General features: G+C 39.8%; 1 protein-coding gene across 1 annotated transcript; it reads right to left on the bottom strand.

Moving 5' to 3' along the window:
* Positions 1-19,057: 19,057 nt before the first annotated feature.
* Positions 19,058-20,751, bottom strand: IVL (involucrin). The gene has a single exon (XM_063106909.1). It carries the CDS (start codon positions 20,738-20,740, stop codon positions 19,769-19,771), a length of 972 nt encoding a protein of 323 aa, XP_062962979.1. The 5' UTR covers positions 20,741-20,751; the 3' UTR covers positions 19,058-19,768.
* Positions 20,752-21,663: the final 912 nt, after the last annotated feature.

Below are 21,663 nucleotides of genomic sequence, written 5' to 3'. Positions count from 1 at the left end.
TGATTATATATTTCTGTGGGATACAAAGTTGGCTCTCAATAGTTGTACAATATGTAATGGTCAAATCAAGACAGTTTATTCATCACTACAATGAGTAATCATTCTTTGTGTCCGTTAACCAATTTCTCATTAATTTATCATTTACTTCCCTCCCCCTCCCCCTTTCCACTTCTAGTAACCACTGTTCTGTTCTCTCCTTCTGAAAGTTCAATGTATTATTGTCTTCTTGAGGAAAGATCCTACAGCAGAACGTCAAGTGTATACAGTAGTGATTCACACAATTATTTCCCAAGTCACTGTACTTTGAAGAAACGGAAGTAGCCAGATCCTTTGAGGGCTGTTGGGTACATAATCTGAACTGACACTAATACCATGGGACTCCAGGGATCATCCTGGCCTCTCTGTTAGAATAAGGATATAAGGAGGTTGGTAATAAATAGGGTTCTGGTCCAGACCCTTTTCACCATGACTCTAAGAGGTCCATGGGCACACCAAGTGGCCATTTTTCAGTTCCTGGATGTGTACATACAGGATGAACATATTAGTACTTGGAAGTTTTCTCATATTTGTTCTTTGATCCATGAATAATCATGGATAGCTCTTACTCGAGCTATTATAGTAGAAAGATCAAGCTGAAGACCCTAAATCTGCACACCTCTCTGCTAGCCAAGATAGCGAATAAAAACAATACATGCTGGACAGAATGGCATGGATTAGTGTCATTCTCATAGTAGTCCCCCATACACATCCCTATTTAATTCACTAGTATATCTCCTGAAAAAAGCCAGCAGGGTCATGGTAATGATTGTGATGGTTAATTTTATATGTCAGCTTGGAGTGTGTTTTAGGATGAAATTAACACTTAAATTGGTGAACTTTGTAAGCAGACTGCCTTCCATTAATGTGTGGGCCTCATCCAATCAGTTGAAATCCTGAATAGAACAAAAAGACCTACTTCCCCAAGCAAAAGGAAATTATCCAACAGACTATCTTCAGGCTCCATCTGCACCATCAGCTCTCCTGGGTCTCCCCCTACTGGCTTTCAGTCTATAACTGCACCATTGACTCTTCTGAGTCTTGAGCCTGCCAGCCCACATTGAAGATTTGGACTTGCCAGACTCCATAATTGCACGTGTGTGAGCCAATTCCTTATAATCTCTCTCTCTCTCTCTGTCTCTCTGTATGTATGTACATATGTATGTACACACACACACACACACACACACACACACACATGCTTCTTATTGGTTGTTTCCTCTGGAAAACCATGACTAATACAATAATGGTAGACTCCTACAGCTTAACCAAGTGGGAGATCTAATTGCAGCTTTTATATAATATATAAAATTCATTAAGAATTCATTAAGAGTGGATGAATAGAGTCTGTAGAATGTGGTATGCAGCTATAGATCTGATGAGTGTGTTTTTCAATGCCTATCAGACAGGAGAATAAGAAGCAGCACATTCACCTAGGAGCGGCAGCAATGTGCATACATGACCTTGTCTTGGGACTTTATTAACTCTCTTGCTCACTGACACAATGCATTTGAAAGGATCTCAACAGTCTGAACATTCCAGAAAACCTCACACCAGTCTACTATATTAACGACATAATATATTAGAATATCTTGAATAAAAATTGGCAAGTCATCATGATATCCTGGTAAAATACCTGTGCTCCTCCAGATGAAATATATTCTTTATTATCGTTTTAATATCTTAATAATAATATCTTTATTATCATTTTAATATCATAATAAATAACTGCTCAAAGTAATAATAGTAACAATATATTGCATGATTATAGCATATGGATAAAGATATGAATGACTGAAAGAAAAGTAGAGAATACTCTGTTATAAACTATTTGCACCACCTGTAAAGCAGTAGAGTGTTATTTGAAAGTGGATGTAGTAGTTGTAAATGTATATTTTAAAGTCCAGGGAAACCAATGATTTTTAAAAAGTAAATATAATTGATATGTTGATATGCTAACAGAGAAGATAAAATGAAATCATAAAATCTCAATTAAAATCAGAGAAGGCATAAAAAGAGGGAAAGAAAAAAAATAAGTGCAATGAATAGAAAATAGTCCCAAACTTGGTACATAAACCAATTATATCAATAATCACTTTAAATGTGAATGGTCTAAATATGCCAATTAAATGACAGGGATTGTAAGCATGGATAAAAACCAGTACCCAACCATGTGTTGTCTAGATGAAACCCACTTTAATCATAAGGACTCCATGGGGACAATCTTTTCAAAAACTGGTGGTGGAGCAATTGGATATCCATATGCAAAATAATAAAATTGAGACCCAGACCCTTATACCTTTCACAAAAATTAACTCAAAATGTGTTATATACGTAAATATAAAATGCAAAACTAAACCTTCTAAAGGATGACATGGGAGAAAATCTAAGTGATTTTGGTTTTGTCTATGAGTTTGTAGATAAATACCAAAGCATGGCTTCTGAAAGAAAAAATTGATAAGTTGGGCTTTACTAAAACTGAAAACTTGTACTCTGTAAAATACACTGTTAGGAGTATGGAAAGAAAAGCCATAGTCTGGGAGAAAATGTTTGCATAACACATATCTAATAATACCAATATACACGAAGAATTTTAAAAAGTTAACACTAAGGAAATGAACAACCCAATTACAAAGTGGTTAGAAAAATCTGGGCACTTCATCAAAAAAAGATATGCAGATGGCAAATGAGTATGTGAAAATATGCTCAACATCATTTTTCCGGGAATTTCAAATTAAAACACTGATAAGATATCATTACACATCTATTAGAATGGCTAAAATCCAAAAAACTAACAACATTGAATGTTTGCGAGGATGCCAGACAACAGAAATATTTATTCATTGCCGATGAAACGCAAAATAGTACAAACACTCTGGAAGAGAGTTTGCCCGTTCCTTACAAATAATGTTACCATATAATCCAGCAATTGCAGTCATAGAAGTTTACCCAATTGATTTGAAAACCTAGGTCCACACAAAAACCTGCACACAAAGGTTTATAGCAGCTTTATTTATAATTGACAAAAAGTCAAAGCAATAACGATGTCCTTTAAAAGATGAATGTATAAACAAACCATGGTACATTCTTAAAATGGAATATTATCAGTGATAAAAGGAAATAAGCTATGAAACTACGAAAAGACATAGGTGAACCTTAAATGCATATTGTAAGTCAAAAAAGCCAGCCTGAAAAAGCTACATACTATATACAATTCTAATTGCATGACATTCTAGAAAGGTAAAGCTACGGAGACAATAAAAAGATCAGTGGTTGCCAGGGATTTCGTGCAAGGAAAGGTTGACTAGGTAAAGCACAGGTGAGGTTTTTAGGGTTGTGAATATTCTGTATGGTAATGTAATAGTGGATGCATAACATTATGTATTTGTCAAAACCAATAGAATTTCACAGAACAAAGAGTAAAACTTAACGTACAAATTTTAACAATCATTTAGGAAGTCAGGGGAATCCCAGGAAAGAATATAGACTGTAACAAGAAAATGCAACTGTATAACAAATTTATGAAACAACCTCACTAAAGGGAATGTGGGTAAAAGGTGTTAACCTAAGTCACTTTGGGAATGAGTGAAGTCTATAAGACTAAAGAGAAAGGGAATGCTCATAAACATTGTTCACTGATTGATAAAGATATTTTTAATATCAGAAAGGGTGAGGTTTTGAACCTCAGAAGCATGAAGTTTCATAGTAACAATTCTGATTCTACTATACATGTACACTGAAAATGAATAGTTAAGGAAATGGATGGCAGATGGAAGCCAAAAAAAGCCTAAAAAAAAAAAAAAAAAAAAAAAAGGTAAAGAAAAAGGAAAGAGGAGGAGGCTAGAATAATCCATGTGGTAATAGGTTAGAGTTGGAGACATTGGTTTGAACTCATGCTTAGCTTAATGTAAATACAGATGGTTACATATAAACACACACATGGGTTAGTATACCCACATATACTTCCTTAGTCAGCTAAGAGGGCTTAAAAGAAATGATACCCCATTATTAACAACCACAGCTAGTGCCCAAGTCTTGGTTTCTAATACCATTCTCTAATAAAATGAACCAGAGCTACTTGAAGAAACTGTTGACTCTAGGACTGGGGCAGGAAATATACAAGATGAGCCTGGAGAATCTTCCAGTGTCAGAAAGTAAGAACATGCTCCAAAAACAAAAAACAAAACAAACAAAGAAAAACAGAAAAACCCCCAAACCTTAAAAAATTCACGTTAATGGGAGTATATCAAAGGACGTAGGAGTCGACTGAAAGAGCTCCCAATGGCGAAAGCTGGAACAATTTGAAAAACCAAATAACTTGCATGTGTTGAACCATTCTTGCATTCCTGGGATGAATACCACTTGATCATGGTGTATAATCTTTTTGATATGTTGCTGTATTCTATACGCTAGTATTTTGTTCACGATTTTAGCATCTAAATTCATTAAGGATATTGGCCTGTAGTTTTCTTTTTTTGTTGTATCTTTGTCTGGTTTGGGTATCAGGGTGATGCTGGCTTCATAGAATGAGTTTGGGAGAGTGGTTTCTGTTTCAATATTTTGGAATAGTTTGGAAAGAATTAGTATTAATCCTTCTTTAAAAGTTTAGTAGAATTCAGCAGTAAAGCCATCTGGTCCTGGGCTTTTCTTTGTTGGAAGATTTGTAATTACTGCTTCAATGTCATTGCTCATTATTGGTCTGTTCAGTTTTTCTGTCTTCTTGATTCAATCTTAGTAGTTTGTGTATCCTGGAATTTATCCATTTCCTCCAGATTTTCAAATTTGTTAGCATATACTTGTTCATAGTAATCTCTAATGATTCTTTGTATTTCTGTGGTATCAGTTGTGATATCCCTTTTTTCATTTCTAATTTTTGTTATTTGGATCTTCTCCTTTTTGTAGTAGTCTGGCTAGTGGTTTGTCTATTTTGCTTATTTTCTCAAAAAACCAACTTTTTGTTTCATTGATCTTTTGTATCATATTTTTGGTCCCTATTTCATTTTTTTATAAGGAAAAATGAAATTTATTGCTTACAATTTCTGAGGCTGGGAAGTCCAAAGTCCATCTGGTGGTGGCAACAGTGACCCAGGGGTCTCATATTGCAAGATGGTGGAAGCAGAGAGAGCAAGAGAGAGAGAGAGAGAGGGAGAGAGAGACAGACTCTCCTCATCTTTTAAAGCCCTCAGAACCACGCCCCTGACCACCATTTTTAATCCATTCACTACTGCATGGTCCTACAATCCGATCACCTCTTCAAGGCTCCACCTTTCAATTACCATAATAGGATTTCCCTCCCTCTTAACAGTGACAGTAGGGGCTAAGTTTCTAATACATAAAAGTTGGGGGACACAATTCAAGCTTCAGGGAGCTTTGGGGGACATAATTCAATCCACTATGTTCCACCCCTGGCCCCCCCAAATTCATGTCTTTTCACATGCAAATTAATTTCATCCCCAAAGTCTTAACTTGTTTCAACTCAAGAGTCAAAAGTTCAAAGTCCCATTTGTGAAATCAATACAAGTTATTTACTTCCAAGATATAACAGTGGGACAAGCATAGGGTACTTACTTCCATTCCAAAAGGGAGAAATAGGCCAAAAGAAAGGTGTAACAGGTCCCAAACAAGTCTGAAACCCAGCAGGACATGCACTGAATCTTAAAGCTGGTGAATCTTGTACCTTGACTCCATGTTCAATATCCTCGGCAGAGTGGTGTGGGGGTTGGGTCCCCAAGTCCTCAGGCAGCTCCACGTCTTAGGTGATGCTTTAGCTCTCACAGGCTGGCATTGTATGCTGGTAACTCCACAGGTCTGGGGTCTCCATGGCGGTCCTGCTCTCATGGCTCCACTAGACATAGCGCTCATGGGGTTCCTCTTCTGCAACTCCAACCCCACATTTATGCTCAGCATTCCTCTAGTGAAGGTCGTCTGTGGTGAATCTACCCCTGTTACAGATCTCTTCCTGGGCCCCCAGACTTTTCCATACATCCTTTGAAATTGGGGTGGAGGCTCCCAAGCTTCCATAGCTCTGGCATTGGTCTTTATTTCATTTAGTTCTGCTCTGATTTTAATTATTTCTTTTGTTTACTAACTTTGGGATTGGATTGTTCTTGTTTTTCTAGTTCTTTGAGGTGTAATGTTAAGGTGTTTATTTGAAGTCTTTCTATTTTCTTGATGTAAGTATTTCTCACAATAAACTTTCCTCTTAGTATTGCTTTTGCAGTATGTCATAGGCTTTGGTATGAAGTGCTGTTATTATAATTAGCTTCAAGGAATTTTTTGATTTCCTGTTTGATTTCTTCTTTAACCTATATGTCATTCAGGAGCATGTTGTTTAATTTCCAAGTATTTGTGTGATTTCCAAAATTTCACTTTCTATTGATTTCTAGTTTTAATCCATTGTGGTCTAAGAAGATGCATGAAATGATTTCAGTTTTTAAAAATTTGTTTGTACATGACTTGTGACCTAATATGTGATCTATCTTGGAGAATGTTCCATGTACTGTTGAGAAGAATGTATATTCTCTAGTTGTTGGGCAGAATGTTCTATATATATCCACCAAGTCCAATTGGTCTACAGTGCTGTTTAAATCCTGTATTTCCTATTGATTTGTTGCCTAGATGATCAGTCCATTGCTGAGAGGGCAATGTTCAGGTCCCCAACCATTACAGTATTGGAGTCTATCTCTCTCTTTGGGTATAATAATGTTTGCGTTATAAATCTGGATGCAACAATGTTGGGAGCATATATATTTGTGATTTTTATGTCTTTAGACAGTGGATAGATCTCTTTATCATTATATAATGGCATTCTTTATCTCTTTTTATAGTTTTTGTTTTAAAGTCTATTTCCTCTGATTAAAAAATAAATAGCTATTCCTGCTTGTTTTTGGTTTCCATTTACATGGTATATCTTTTTCCATCCTTTCACTATTAGTCTGTGAGAGTATCAACAAAGTCAAGAATAAAAACCATATAATCATCTCAATAGATGCAGAAAAAGCATTTGACAAAATTCAACAGCTTCATGATAAAGACTCTCAACAAATTACATATAGAAGGAAGGTATCTCAACATAATAAAAGCCATATATGATAAACCCACTGCCAATATCATCCTGAATGGGGAAAAGCTGAAAGCTTTCCCCTTAAGATCAGGAAGAAGACAAGGATGCCTTCTCTCACCACTCCTATTTAACATAGTATTGGAAGTACTTGTCAGAATGATTAGACAAGAGAAAAATAAAGGGCATCAAAACAGGTAAAGATGAAATCAAATTGTCCTTGTCTACAGTTGACATTATTCTATACATAGAAAATCTGAGACTCTACCAAAAAACCCTTAGAGCTATAAATAAATTCAGTAAGGTTGCAGGATACAAAATCAATATAGAAAAAACCATAGCATTTTCATACTCGAATGACAAACTAGAAGAAAAAGAGATCAAGAAAGCAAGCCCATCTATAATAGTCACCCCAACATAAAGTACCTAGGAATAAAGATCAAGGAGGTGAAAGAGCTCTTCAATGAGAACTACAAATCACTACTGAAAGAAATTAAAGAAGACACCAAAAGATGGAAAGACATTCCTTATACATGGATTGAAAGAATTGATGTAGTAAAAATGTCCATACTACCCAAAGCCATCTATAGATTCAATGCAATTCCCATCAAAATCTCAATGACATTCTTCACAGAAATAGAAAAAGCAATCCTAACATTCACATGGAACAACAGAAGACCCCAAATAGCCAAAGTAATCTTGAGCAAAAAAGTGGAGCTGGAGGCATTACGCTTCCTGACTTCAAACTGTATTAGAAATCTGTAGTAACCAAAACAGCGTGGTACTGGCATAAAAACAGACACATATGGACCAATGGAACAGAACAGAGAACCCAGAAATCAACCCGTGCATTTATAGAAAACTGATCCTTGAAAAGAGCACCAAGAACATACACTGGGGAAAAGACTGCCTCTTCAATAAATGGTGCTGGGAAACTGGACATCCATCCATAGAAGAATGGCACTTGATCCATAATTCTCACCATATACCAAAATCAACTTAAAATGAATTAAAAACTTAAATATAAGAGCCGAAACTTTAAAACTCCTAGAAGAAAACATAGGGGAAACACTTCAGGATTTAGGACTGGGCAAAGACTTATGAATAACACTCCGAAAGCACAGGCAACAAAAGAAAAAGTAAACAAAAGGAATTATATCAAACTAGAAAGTTTCTGCACAGCAAAGGAAACAATCAACAGGATGAAAAGACAATCTACAGAATGGGAGAAAATATTTGAAAATTATGCATCCAACAAGGGATTAATATCCAGAATATACAGAGCTCAAACAACTTTACAGCAAAAAACCCCAAATAATCCAATTTAAAAATGGGTAAAGGGGGCGTTTCAAGATGGCGGTGGCTGCGGCGGCTGGCGCGGAGTAGCTGAGGTGGAAAAGGCGGCCACTGGGCCTCAGGCAGCCGGGAAACTTGTGGACCTTCCTCTTGCCATCTCTTAAGGGAGGGCCGCAGCTGCTGGCCGGTCGTGGGGGTGACCGCCACTTTGCCCCCGGCAGGAGAGGCTGCCTCACTTACAGGCAACAGCTTTGAAGTGTGGAGCAGGAAAAGAACTGTTTCTTAGCTGCAAAAGTGAGTCTTGAAACAGGGAACACGGCACCAGGGCTGCTGTGGATGCAGACAGGATCCCAGAGGCCGGGGCCAAGCTGAAGGCGGCCAGCTGCCCTATTCAGGATTTGAGGTTTCAGGCCGGCATTAAAGAAGATTGCTGGGAGCACCCGAGCCGTGCCGTGACTAAACAGCCCGAGGCGGGAGTGGCCGAGAATGGGGAAGGCGACAAACCAGAGGCAGAGAGTGAGCTCCCGACCTGGCACAGCCCTCTGAGTGACCCCTGGCCCAGCTCTGTTTGGGGGGCTGACGCCCACCCGGTTCCCACCTGCATCACCAGGCCACTCACTGCCCCGGGGCTGCCTCCATTTTCCCAGGTGCTGGTAGCTCCTCCCGGCTCGGCCGTCACTGAGCCTTCCCACTTGCTTGGCCCTGCGTGGGGCTTTCCGGAGCCTGCGGGCCAGCCTCACCTCCCACTCCCTCCACGGTTCTCTGGCGGGGGTGGTGGCGGGGGGCATCCCCGGCCAGTGCTGGGAGGGCAAGGAAGTACGGGCGGGCCGACTGTCACTCCACCACACCCTGGACTCTGGCCCCCAGTAAACTTCCTGTTACTGGGAGGCAGATAACATCTCTGCGGCCACCAGTTTGGAAAAAAGCCTAACGAATTTCTGGTTGGGAATAGTGTGGTAGGAGAGTTCCCAGGTCCGCTTGAACATGCCAGAGAGCTGGCTGCAGGTGGGCGTGAGATTTGGTCTACGCCAGGGGGATACAAAGGTGAACAAGTCCCAAGAAAGATCTACACAGTGCTACAAAGGCACCCAGAGAGACTGGTCGTCTGTGCTACCAGAAACCTGGTAGACTTCCTGGGCGAGGCGGTGCCGAGCAGGATCTTGAAGGCCCAGCTGATAGACGAGGGTTGCAGAAGACACGCCCCAGCCCAGTACAGTGCGCACAGAGTGGGGAGACGTGCGGCCAGGGAGGCGGAGACTCGACAGAAACCACACACCCTGTGGGGTCGCCACTGCACAATAAAACAGCCTGGGCCAGAGCACACGGAACAGGGAGAAGTCCTGCACAGGAAGTGAAAGCTCAACAGCGATCACACACCCTGTGGTACATGATCCACCAGTCCAGCAGAGTCCAAGCTGACCAGAAAGGTGGATCCCCGGAGAAGCCCAAGACCCGAGGCAACCACACACACAAGGCACTAGAGGCCAACTGAGCAGTCACAGAGGGAGCCATACAAAATTGGCAACCACAGCAACATCCTAGTTAGTCATTAGTCTCAAACTGGTGGACTGTGAAACCCCCTGCCACAATGAATAAACACCAAAAAAAAGATACCAGAAATACAAAAAATCAAGAAAGTACACCACCAAAAGTTAATAAATCTCAAACTCTAGATCCTATAGAACAAGAAGCCCTTGAGATGACTGACAAGGAATTTCGAGTGATAATTCTAAGGAAACTGAATGAGATACAAGAAAACTCAGCTAGACATCATGATGAAATGAGGAAAAGTATACAGGATCTGAAAGAGGAAATGTACAAGGAAATCAATGTCCTGAAAAAAAATGTAGCAGAACTTGCTGAACTGAAGAAGTTATTCAGCGAAATAAAAAACACAACGGAGAGTTTAACCAGCAGGCTTGTCGAAGTTGAAGAGAGAACCTCTGAACTTGAAGATGGGCTGTTTGAAATAACACAAGCAGACAAAAAGAAAGAAAAAAGAATCAAGGACATTGAAGAAAATCTGAGAGAGATATCAAACAACCTTAAGCGCTCGAATATCCGAGTCATGGGTATTCCAGAAGGGGAGGAAAATGGAGATTCCATTGAAAACATATTCAACAAAATAGTGGCAGAAAACTTCCCAGGTATAGGAAAAATCACAGATCTTCAGATCCAGGAAGCTCAATGATCTCCAAACGTATTCAACCCAAAAAGGCCTTCTCCAAGACATGTCATAGTCAAATTGGCAAAACTCAGAGACAAAGAGAGAATCTTAAAAGCTGCAAGAGAGAAGCGTCAAATCACCTATAAGGGAGCCCCAACCAGGTTAACATCAGACTTTTCATCACAAACCCTAAAAGCTAGAAAGGAATGGGATGATATTTTCAAAATACTAAAAGAAAAAGATTGCCAGCCAAGAATACTTTACCCTGCAAGGCTATCCTTCTGAAATGAAGGGCAAATAGTATATTTCTCAGACAAACAAAAACTGTGGGAGTTCACTACCACACGACCACCCTTACAAGAAATCCCCAATGGAGTACTGGGTTTGGTTCCTGAAAAATAACTACCACTGCCATAAAAACCCAAGAAAAATCAATACCCACTAGTATAATAAAAATGGCATTCATGAAGAGAAAACAAGCAAACAAAAACACTATCTACAACCTAAGGAACCAACAAACACAGAAACCAGACAGTAAATCAGAAAGCAAGGAACAAAAGACACCTAAGACAACCAAACAACCAATAAAATGCTAGGAATAAATCAACACCTTTCAATAACAACTCTTAATGTAAAAGGCTTAAATTCTCCAATCAAAAGACACAGACTGGCTGACTGGATCAAAAAGGAGGACCCAATTATATGCTGCTTACAAGAGACCCACCTCACCCATAAAGATTCACACAGACTAAGAGTGAAGGGATGGAAAAAGATTTACCATGCAAACAGAAAAGAAAAACGAGCTGGAGTAGCTATTCTTATATCTGACAAAATAGACTTTAAACTAAAAACCATAAAAAGAGACAATGAGGGACACTACTTAATGATAAAAGGACTGATCCATCAAGAAGACATAACAATCATAAATATGTATGCACCCAATGTTGGAGCAGCCAGATTTATAAAACGAACTCTATTAGACCTAAAGAAGGAAATAGACACTAATACCATAATAGCAGGGGACCTGAACACCCCACTGTCAATATTAGACAGATCATCTAGGCAAAGAATCAGTAGAGAAACACAAGATCTAAACAAGACTCTAGACCAATTGGAATTGGCAGATATCTACAGAACATTCCACCCAACAACCTCAGAATATTCATTCTTCTCATCAGCACATGGATCATTCTCCAGGATAGATCACATATTAGGTCACAAATCAAGTCTCAATAAATTCAAAAACATTGGAATTATCCCATGTATCTTCTCAGACCACAATGGATTAAAACTAGAAATTAATAACAAACGAAACTTTGGAAACTACACAAACACATGGAAATTAAACAGCATTCTACTTAATGACATATGGGTCCAAGAAGAAATCAAGCAGGAAATCAAAAAATTTATTGAAACTAATGAAAACAATGATACATCATACCAAAACCTGTGGGATACTGCAAAAGCAGTATTGAGGGGGAAATTTATTGCATTAAACGCTCACTTCAGAAGAATGGAAAGATGGCAAGTGAACGACCTAACACTTCACCTTAAAGAACTAGAAAAACAAGAACAATCCAAACCTAAAGTTAGCAGACGGAAATAAATCATTAAGATCAGAGCAGAACTGAATGAAATTGAAAACCAAAAAACAATTCAAAAGATCAACGAATCAAAAAGTTGGTTTTTTGAGAAGATAAATAAAATTGACAAACCATGAGCATGGCTAACAAGAAAAAGAAGAGAGAAGACTCAAATAACAAAAATTAGAAATGGAAAAGGCGATAATACAACTGATTCATCTGAAATACAAGGAATCATTCGAGACTACTATAAACAACTATACGCCAACAAATTTGAAAATCTGGAGGAAATGGATAAATTTCTGGACACACACAAGCTACCAAAACTGAACCATGAAGACGTAGAAAATTTGAACAGACCAATAACAATAAAGGAGATTGAAGCTGTTATCAGAAGGCTCCCAGCAAAAAAAGCCCAGGACCAGATGGATTCACAGCAGAATTTTACCAAACATTCAGAGAGGAATTGACACCGATTCTTTACAAACTATTCCAAAAGATTGAAACGGACGCAAATCTCCCAAACTCATTCTATGAAGCAAACATCATCCTGATACCAAAACCAGGTAAAGATATAACCAAAAAAGAAAACTACAGGCCCATATCCTTGATGAATATAGAGGCAAAAATCCTCACTAAAATACTAGCAAACAGAATACAGCAACACATACGTAAAATTATTCACCACGATCAAGTGGGATTCATCCCAGGGATGCAAGGTTGGTTCAACATACGCAAATCAATAAATGTGATACACCATATTAATAAACTCAAACACAAGGACCATATGATCATCTCTATAGATGCTGAAAAAGCATTTGATAAAGTTCAGCACTCATTCATGACAAAGACCCTCTATAAGTTAGGTATAGAGGGAAAGTATCTCAACATAATTAAAGCCATATATGCCAAACCCACTGCCAATATCATCCTGAATGGGGAAAAGCTGAAAGCTTTTCCTTTAAGAACAGGCACTAGACAAGGATGCCCACTCTCACCACTCCTATTCAACATAGTGTTGGAAGTACTAGCCAGAGCAATCAGAGAAGAGAAGGAAATAAAGGGCATCCAGATTGGAAAAGATGAAGTCAAACTGTCCCTGTTTGCAGATGACATGATCCTATATATCGAACAGCCTAAAACCTCTACAAAAAAACTCTTGGAATTGATAAATGATTTCAGCACAGTAGCAGGATACAAAATCAACACACAAAAATCAGTAGCATTTCTTTTTTCCAATAGTGAACATGCAGAAGGAGAAATCAAGAAAGCCTGCCCATTTACAATAGCCACCAAAAAAATAAAATACTTAGGAATTGAGTTAACCAAGGAGGTGAAAAATCTCTATAATGAGAACTACAAACCACTGCTGAGAGAAATTAGAGAGGATACAAGTAGATGGAAAGATATTCCATGCTCTTGGATTGGAAGAATCAACATAGTGAAAATGTCCATACTACCCAAAGTGATATACAAATTCAATGCAATCCCCATCAAAATTCCAAAGACATTTTTCTCAGAAATGGAAAGAACTATCCAGACATTTATATGGAACAATAAAAGACCACGCATAGCCAAAGCAATGCTGAGCAAAAAAATTAAAGCTGGAGGCATAACACTACCTGACTTTAAGCTATACTACAAAGCTATAATAACCAAAACAGTATGGTACTGGCATAAAAACAGACACACTCACCAATGGAATAGAATAGAGAATCCAGAAATCAACCCACACACTTACTGCCATCTGATCTTTGACAAAGGCACCAAGCCTATTCACTGGGGAAGGGACTGCCTCTTCAGCAAATGGTGCTGGGATAACTGGATATCCATATGCAGGAGAATAAAACTAGATCCATACCTCTCACCGTATACTAAAATCAACTCAAAATGGATTAAGGATTTAAATATACACCCTGAAACAATAAAACTTCTTAAAGAAAACATAGGAGAAACACTTCAGGAAATAGGACTGGACACAGACTTCATGAATACGACCCCAAAAGCACGGGCAACCAACGGAAAAATAAACAAATGGGATTATATCAAACTCAAAAGCTTCTGCACAGCAAAAGAAACAATTAACAGAGTTAAAAGACAACCAACAGAGTGGGAGAAAATATTTGCAAAATATACATCTGACAAAGGATTAATATCCAGAATATATAAGGAACTCAAACAACTTTACAAGAAGAAAACAAGCAACCCAATTAAAAAATAGGCAAAAGAGCTAAGTAGGCATTTCTCTAAGGAAGATATACAAATGGCCAACAGACATATGAAAAAATGCTCAACATCACTCAGCATCCGGGAAATGCAAATCAAAACCACATTGAGATACCATCTAACCCCAGTTAGGATGGCTAAAACCCAAAAGACTCTGAACGATAAATGCTGGTGAGGCTGCGGAGAAAAAGGAACTCTTATACATTGTTGGTGGGACTGCAAAATGGTGAAGCCTCTATGGAAAATGGTATGGAGGTTCCTCAAACAATTGCAGATAGATCTACCATACGATCCAGCTATCCCACTGTTGGGAATATACCCAGACGAATGGAAATCATCAAGTCGAAGGTATACCTGTTCCCCAATGTTCATCGCAGCACTCTTTACAATAGCCAAGAGCTGGAACCAGCCCAAATGTCCATCATCAGATGAGTGGATACGGAAAATGTGGTACATCTACACAGTGGAATACTACTCAGCTATGAAAACGAATGAAATACTGCCATTTGCAACAACATGGATGGACCTTGAGAGAATTATATTAAGTGAAACAAGTCAAGCACAGAAAGAGAAATACCACATGTTCTCACTTATTGGAGGGAGCTAAAAATTAATATATAAATTCACACACACACACACACACACACACACACAAACCGGGGGTGGGGGGAAGAAGATATAACAACCACAATTACTTGAAGTTGATATGACAAGCAAACAGTAAGGACACTGTAGGGGGGGAGGGGAGGAGGGAGAAGGGAGGGAGGTTTTGGTGATGGGGAGCAATAATCAGCCACAATGTATATCGACAAAATAAAATTAAAAATAAATAAATAAATAAATAAATAAATAAAAAAAAATAAAAATGGGTAAAGGAGCTGAATAGGCATTTCTGAAAGGTAGTTATACAAATGGCCAGCAGGCATATGAAAAAATGCTCAACATCACTAATCATCAGGGAAATTCAAATCATAACCACTTTGAGATGTCACCTCACCCCAATCAGACTGGCTATTATAAAAAAGACAGAGAATAATAAATGCTGGCAATGATGTGGATAAAGAAGAACACTTCTGCACTGTTGGTGTGACTGCGAATTAGTACAGCCATAAAGGAGAACAGGTTCCTCAAACAACTACAGATAGAACTACCATATGATCCAGCCATCCCACTACTGAGGATATATCCAGAGGTTTGGAAATGATCAGATTGAAGGGATACCTGCACTCCCATATTTTTGCAGTTGTATTTACAATAGCCAAGAGTTGGAACCAGCCCAAATGTCCATCATCAGATGAGTGGATAAGGAAACTGTGGTACATCTACACAATGGAATACTACTCTGCTATAAAAAAGAATGAAATACTACCATTTGCAACAACATGGATGGACTTAGAGAAAATTTTAGTAAGTGAAACAAGTCAGGCACAGAAAGAGAAGTACCACATGTTTTCATTTATTTGTGGGAGCTATAAATAAATAAATAAATAAACAAACACACAAACAAATAAAGGGTTGGGGGAGAAGAAGACAGAATAACCACAAAAATTCCTTGAACTTTTTAAGTCAAGTGAACAGATATGATGGGGGGAGAAGTGGCGGAGAGGAATGGGTAAGGCATGAAAATCATCTACCGTGTATATTGAGAAGTAAAATGAAAAATAAAATAAAATAATAATAAATTAACCAGGCCATATAAAAAAAAATAAAGAACCATTAAATTGTAATCCAAAGTATAAAATAAATATCAAGGAGTCCATACTGACATATATGATCAAATAAGTAAGTGAACAGGGATGGGGAGAGACAAATATGTACAGAAAATTCTAAATAATTTATGTAGATACTACACCCTCAGTGATGAAGAGCTTTACTTCCCACTTTTAATTGTGAGCTTGTATAGTGACATCCTTTCAGAGTACAGTATAGAAAGGGGGAGAGGGATGGTGAGGAGAGGAACTTTACAGTGGAGAAAACTGATGTACACTACCTCAGCCAAGTGATCAAGGTTAATATCAACTGTGGTGAGTCACAGCCGATAGTACCTATACTTTATACAATGTGATGAAAATGGCACTTTACTTCTATGGTCTTCTTCCTAAAAACCCATACCTTAGTCTAATCACGAGAAAAACATCAGCCAAACCCAAACTGAGAGATTTCCTACAAGTTACCTGACTACTACTCCTCAAAACTGTCAAGGTCATCAAAAACAAGGAAAGGCTAAGAAACTGTCACAGTTAAGGAGACAAAACAACCAAGTGTAATGTGATTTCCTGGATGGGGTACTGAAATAGTAAAAGGACATTAGGTAAAAAGTAAGGAAAAAAAGTAAAAGGACATCAGGTAAAAACTAAAAATAGTAAAATAGTAAAAGGATATTAGGTAAAAACTAAAGAAAAACTAAAGTAAAAGGGCATTAGGTAAAAACTAAAGAATAACTAAATCATGAATCTCAGTTAATAATAATGTATCAGCATTGCTTTGTTAATTGTAGCAAATGTACCGTACTAATGTAAGATGTTAATAATAGGGGAAACTGGGTGTGGCATACAAGGGAATTCTCTGTACTATCTTCTCAACTTTTCTGTAAATCTAAAACTATTCTAAAAAATAATGTCTACAAAAACAAACATAAAAACACACCTAAGACTTCAAAGAAAATTTGCACACACTCTAGGTGCTTCTGATTCCTTCTTTCTCTGTTCCCAGTCTTCCCAGCCAGTTTTACCCAGGCTTCTGTTAGGAGGACTTGAGCCTGCTTTCTCATGGTCTTAGTAACCACTGACAAGTGCTAACCCCAGGAGTGATGTAGTTAGACTGGAATTTTAAGTAGAATACTCTGTCCTCTGTGTGATGGGTGGATTGTAGGGTGTGTGGAGACAGGAAGCAAGACAGACCAGCTTGAAGGCTGTTGCATCAGTTCAGGTGAGAACGACCTCAGTCTGAGCTTAGGAGGTATTGGTAGGGATAGCAATAACCTGGCCATTGGTGAGGGTAGGGAAGAAGAGGAAGAATGAAGAATGATGATTGCAAATGCAGTATCATTACTCAGGAGAGAGAATACCTAAGGAGGAAATGTGGTGAGTGCTGCTGGGGCTCGGTGGGGAGTAAGAAACGCTAAGTGCCCTTCAGATCTATCGAGTTTGAGTGCCTCAGTAGGAATGCTCCTGATATATCCTCATGCTGTGGTAAAATAGCTTTGGATAGCTTGAGAGGTTAAATAGTTGAAGGCAAGCAATTTTAAGAGTTAAGGGCAGGACTTGTCCCAGGAAGGAGACAGCCCCAAGTCCTGATGTGATGGATGACAGCAAAGCCTACGTAAACATCAGGGAGCCAGGGTGCAGGGTGAGGAGAGCTGCTGCGGTGACTGTGGATCTGTATTTCTCCAGATGAGTCAGCATTTCTCCAGCTGAGTCAGCATTTTTGGCTTCCACTTTTCCTGCTGACTCAACCTTCACTTCCTTTAATGACACTGTCACTTTCCCTTCAGAGATCAGTCCCAGGGAGTGACTCCTCAACCCACCTTGCCTAGTTCTGCTTCCATTGCTTTTTCTAAGTCTTCCTCAGCCAAGCAGGCAGTCTGTGAGATTCTTAGATATCATGAGAACATTTTATATAGAGAAAACCCAGGGAGGAAAGCCTGGGGTTGTTTCCAGGGAAGTGAGCATGAGCTGTAGTATTTAGCTTGGCACTGTAAACACACAGATGTGTGAATTGTTCTTAGTCCATATCCGAAAAGACAACCTATCCTTGACTCTATCTGTACTTGCTCACTTTTTAGCCAAGAACTGTAAATAAAGTCAATAACCACAGTAGCATATTTTCACTGATGTAATCTGAATTGTCAATTTTTTTCACCCTGATATAGGATATCTCCTAAACCTATAAAAGTGTCAAGGGCAAGGAGGGGATTGGGATTGATTTTGCTGCAAGTCATTCAAATGTCTTTTCTATATTAAAATCACAGTTTCAATGTAATAATCTCCAATTATGTCATTAAGAGGTTTTCTAGTCCTGAATTTATTCATTTATTCACAAATTATTTGTGGTACCTACTCAACCTTATGAAAGGAATCTTTCATGAACACATGATGGTTCTCCCTTTGTTTCTGCCTTTCTCTCCCTCCCTCCCTTTTTCTCTCTCTCCCTAATTATGTTTCTCATTAATGAAATGGGATATATTGAAAGGTAAAGATCTATTCTAGTTCTTCATTTTTAATACACATTTTTAAATAAACTTGTCAATTTCTATAAAAATGTCTATTGAAATTTTGAGTGAGATTTCATTGACGGAAAGTTTTAGTGGGATTTAATTTCTTCTTTCATTTCTCTCATTAATATTTTTCAGTTATCAGCATATAAATCTTGCAAGTATTTTCTATTTTCATCCCTAGGCACTTCGTGTTCTTAAAAGCAATGTATATGGTATTTTTATTTGATCTTTTGATTGTTCTTGATAATGTATAAAAATACAATTGATGTATGAACACTGACATTGTTCTCTGTGAACTCGTTAAAGTCACTTAATAGGCTGAATTACTTTTTGAAGATTTATTTTATTTTCTACACACATGATCACATTGTCTAAGAATAAAGACAGTTTTATTACTTTTTTAAAAAAAAATAACCCAGATGGAGCCTCTAAACCTTGTTGCCTTCCCAGTCCCCTCCTCCATGGGAGGAGCTGAGTCAAGTGCAGGGCTGAGCTTGGCCATGGGCTAGGATTGATGTCTGTGTGGGCAGTGAGAGGCGGTGTTGGATGGAGATGGGTAGATCCTCTTCTCCCCAACTGGAATAACTTATCCCCTCTTCATGACAGGCAAGTGTTACTCTTAGGTGCATAAGTAAAGTTGTTTTCATTTTGGTTTAGTTTGGAGTTTGTTTCTTTTTCAGAAGCTGCTGAATATATTGAGTGATTTGCAGTGCAGAATTAAAGAAGGGTTCAGATGTCTGTTCTCCTTGAAGAATTGGCTAACAGAGTCAACTGGAACCATTAACCCATACATACATTTTTATGTGGTGAGAGATGGAGGAGGAAAAGACAGAGAGAATACAGGATCCCCGTACTTCCAGGATTTATTATGTATTATTGTACACACTCACAGATTTAGCCATATCACTGAAGGTGCTGTCAGAGTTACTCTAGAAACAACAGTCCCTCAGGCAGAGGCTCCGATCATCTGAGGTTGGGATTGGGCTCACTGGGGGTGGGTGCTGGGCATTAACTTCCTCCCCTCCACCTCCAACCCTGATGAAGAGACATGCAGAGGGGCAGGGACAGGTAGATTCACAGAGATGGGCCACCCCCTGAGGTAAGTGGGCTGGTGGCTCTTTCTTGCTGTGTGGGATGGTCTGAGGGCCTCTGGGACATGGGAGTGGTTACTTATGTTCGACTGGCTACTGTACCTCCTGCTTCAGGTTCTGCTGCTCAGCGGGGAGCAAGATTTCAGGGGGGCACTGAACTGGCTGGATCTCTTCGTTCTGGCCAGGAGTTGAGACAAATACAGGCTGCTCCAGCTGTCCTTCCTGCTGCTCGGATGGCTCCAGAAGCTGCTCTTCTTTCTTTCCCAGTTGCTCATCTCTCTTTGCGAGCTCTTGATCTAGATGCTGGTCCAAGGGCTTCTTCTCTTTTTCCAACTGCTCCTTCAGCTGCTGATCCCTTTGTGCTTTCTCCTGCTCAAGTTGTTGCTCCAGGTTTTCTGCTTCCTGATGTTCCCCATGCTGTCCCTGTTGCTGCTGCTGCTGCTGCAGTTCTTGCTCCTGTGACTCCTGCTGCTGCTTCCATTCCAGATGCAGTTCCTGTTCCTGTGATTCCTGCTGCTGCTGCTGTTCCAGATGCAGTTCCTGCTCCTGTGACTCCTGCTGCTGCTGCTGTTCCAGATGAGATTCCTGTTCCTGTGACTCCTGCTGCTGCTTCCATTCCAGATGCAGTTCCTGCTCCTGTGACTCCTCCTGCTGCTGCTGTTCCAGATGCAATTCCTGCTCCTGAGACTCCTGCTTCTGTTGCTGTTCCAGATGTGGTTCCTGCTCCTGTGACTCCTGCTGCTGCTGTTCCAGATGCAGTTCCTGCTCCTGTGACTCCTCCTGCTGCTGCTGTTCCAGATGCAGCTCCTGCTCCTGTGGCTCCTGTTGCTGCTGCTGCTTCTCACACTCTTGCTCAGGTACCCCCTTCACAGTTGTGTGCTGCTCTCCATGCTTTGAGGGGACCTCCACTGGGAGCTCGGAGGGTACCTTCTGGCACAGGGCAGGCAGTGGGGTTGGCTGCTTCATTTGCTCCACCTGGGTACTGGCTGGAAGAGAAACAGTCTTGAAAAGCTCCTGACCGAGGGCAGGAGGAAGGGTCACTGGCAGTGTGTATTGCTCGGACATCTTGGAAGCTGTTTTGGGTCAACCTGAAAAACAGGAGGGGTCACAGGGGCAGGCTGAAGGCAAAGGAAGTAGACAAATCCTCGGAAATCTGCAGCAGTACCTGGTTTTTCAGCATCCTCTTGGGTGAGGAACTCTCCCACCCTCTTCCCTTGGATGGGACATTCTCCCACCCTCCCTGGGCTGACATTCCCCAGAAGCAACAGAGAGTAATGAGTGGGAACGGGGAGGGCGGGGAAAGACCCTCCTTGGCGCTGCTTCATTCCCAGGCAAAGCCACAAAGAGATCTGTCTCCAGAACTGTTCTGCAAGGATGGACTGGGTGCCATTCAACCTTTTGCTTCTCTCTAGCCCTTGTCTCTGACCTTTTCTCTGACTTCCACTAACCAAGGAGGAGAAATGATTTCTGAGATTATGTCACAGCAAGAGGTAAGGCCCTAGAAGAAAAAAGGTCTCCTACAGGCCTCCTGAGTCCTGAAAAGCCAATAGACTGTGCTGGAGAGGATCTGAGACATCATGGCACAAACCCCGGACTGGAGTCACATGATATATTCTGGGGCTAAATCTGCCACTGAAATACAATGTGTTTCTGGGAAAGTCAATTAGCTTCTCTGGGCCTCAGATTTCTTCTCTGTAAAATTAGCAGGTTGGCCTATTCAACTCCAGAGGTCCTTTCTCTCCTGACCTTTCTTTCTCTCCTGACTAAGCATTACCTGCAGTCCCAGTGCCTGGGGTGGGGGACAGGTGGAGCTGGAAGATTGCTGAGAATTGGAGCTTGTTCTTTCAAGTCTTACAGTTCTAAGTTGGGTTTTCTTACCCCTACTCTGCCTGGGTTTCCCCGAATAGAATGCTTTCTTCATTCTGCAATCCCCACTTTTTGCACCAAGCCAAGAGTTACAGCATTTCCTAGAACCTCTGCCCCATAAA

The sequence above is a fragment of the Cynocephalus volans genome, chromosome 8 (genome assembly GCF_027409185.1).
Source record: "Cynocephalus volans isolate mCynVol1 chromosome 8, mCynVol1.pri, whole genome shotgun sequence".
Classification (NCBI taxonomy): domain Eukaryota; kingdom Metazoa; phylum Chordata; class Mammalia; order Dermoptera; family Cynocephalidae; genus Cynocephalus; species Cynocephalus volans.
This window is presented reverse-complemented; position numbering and strand designations above follow the sequence as displayed.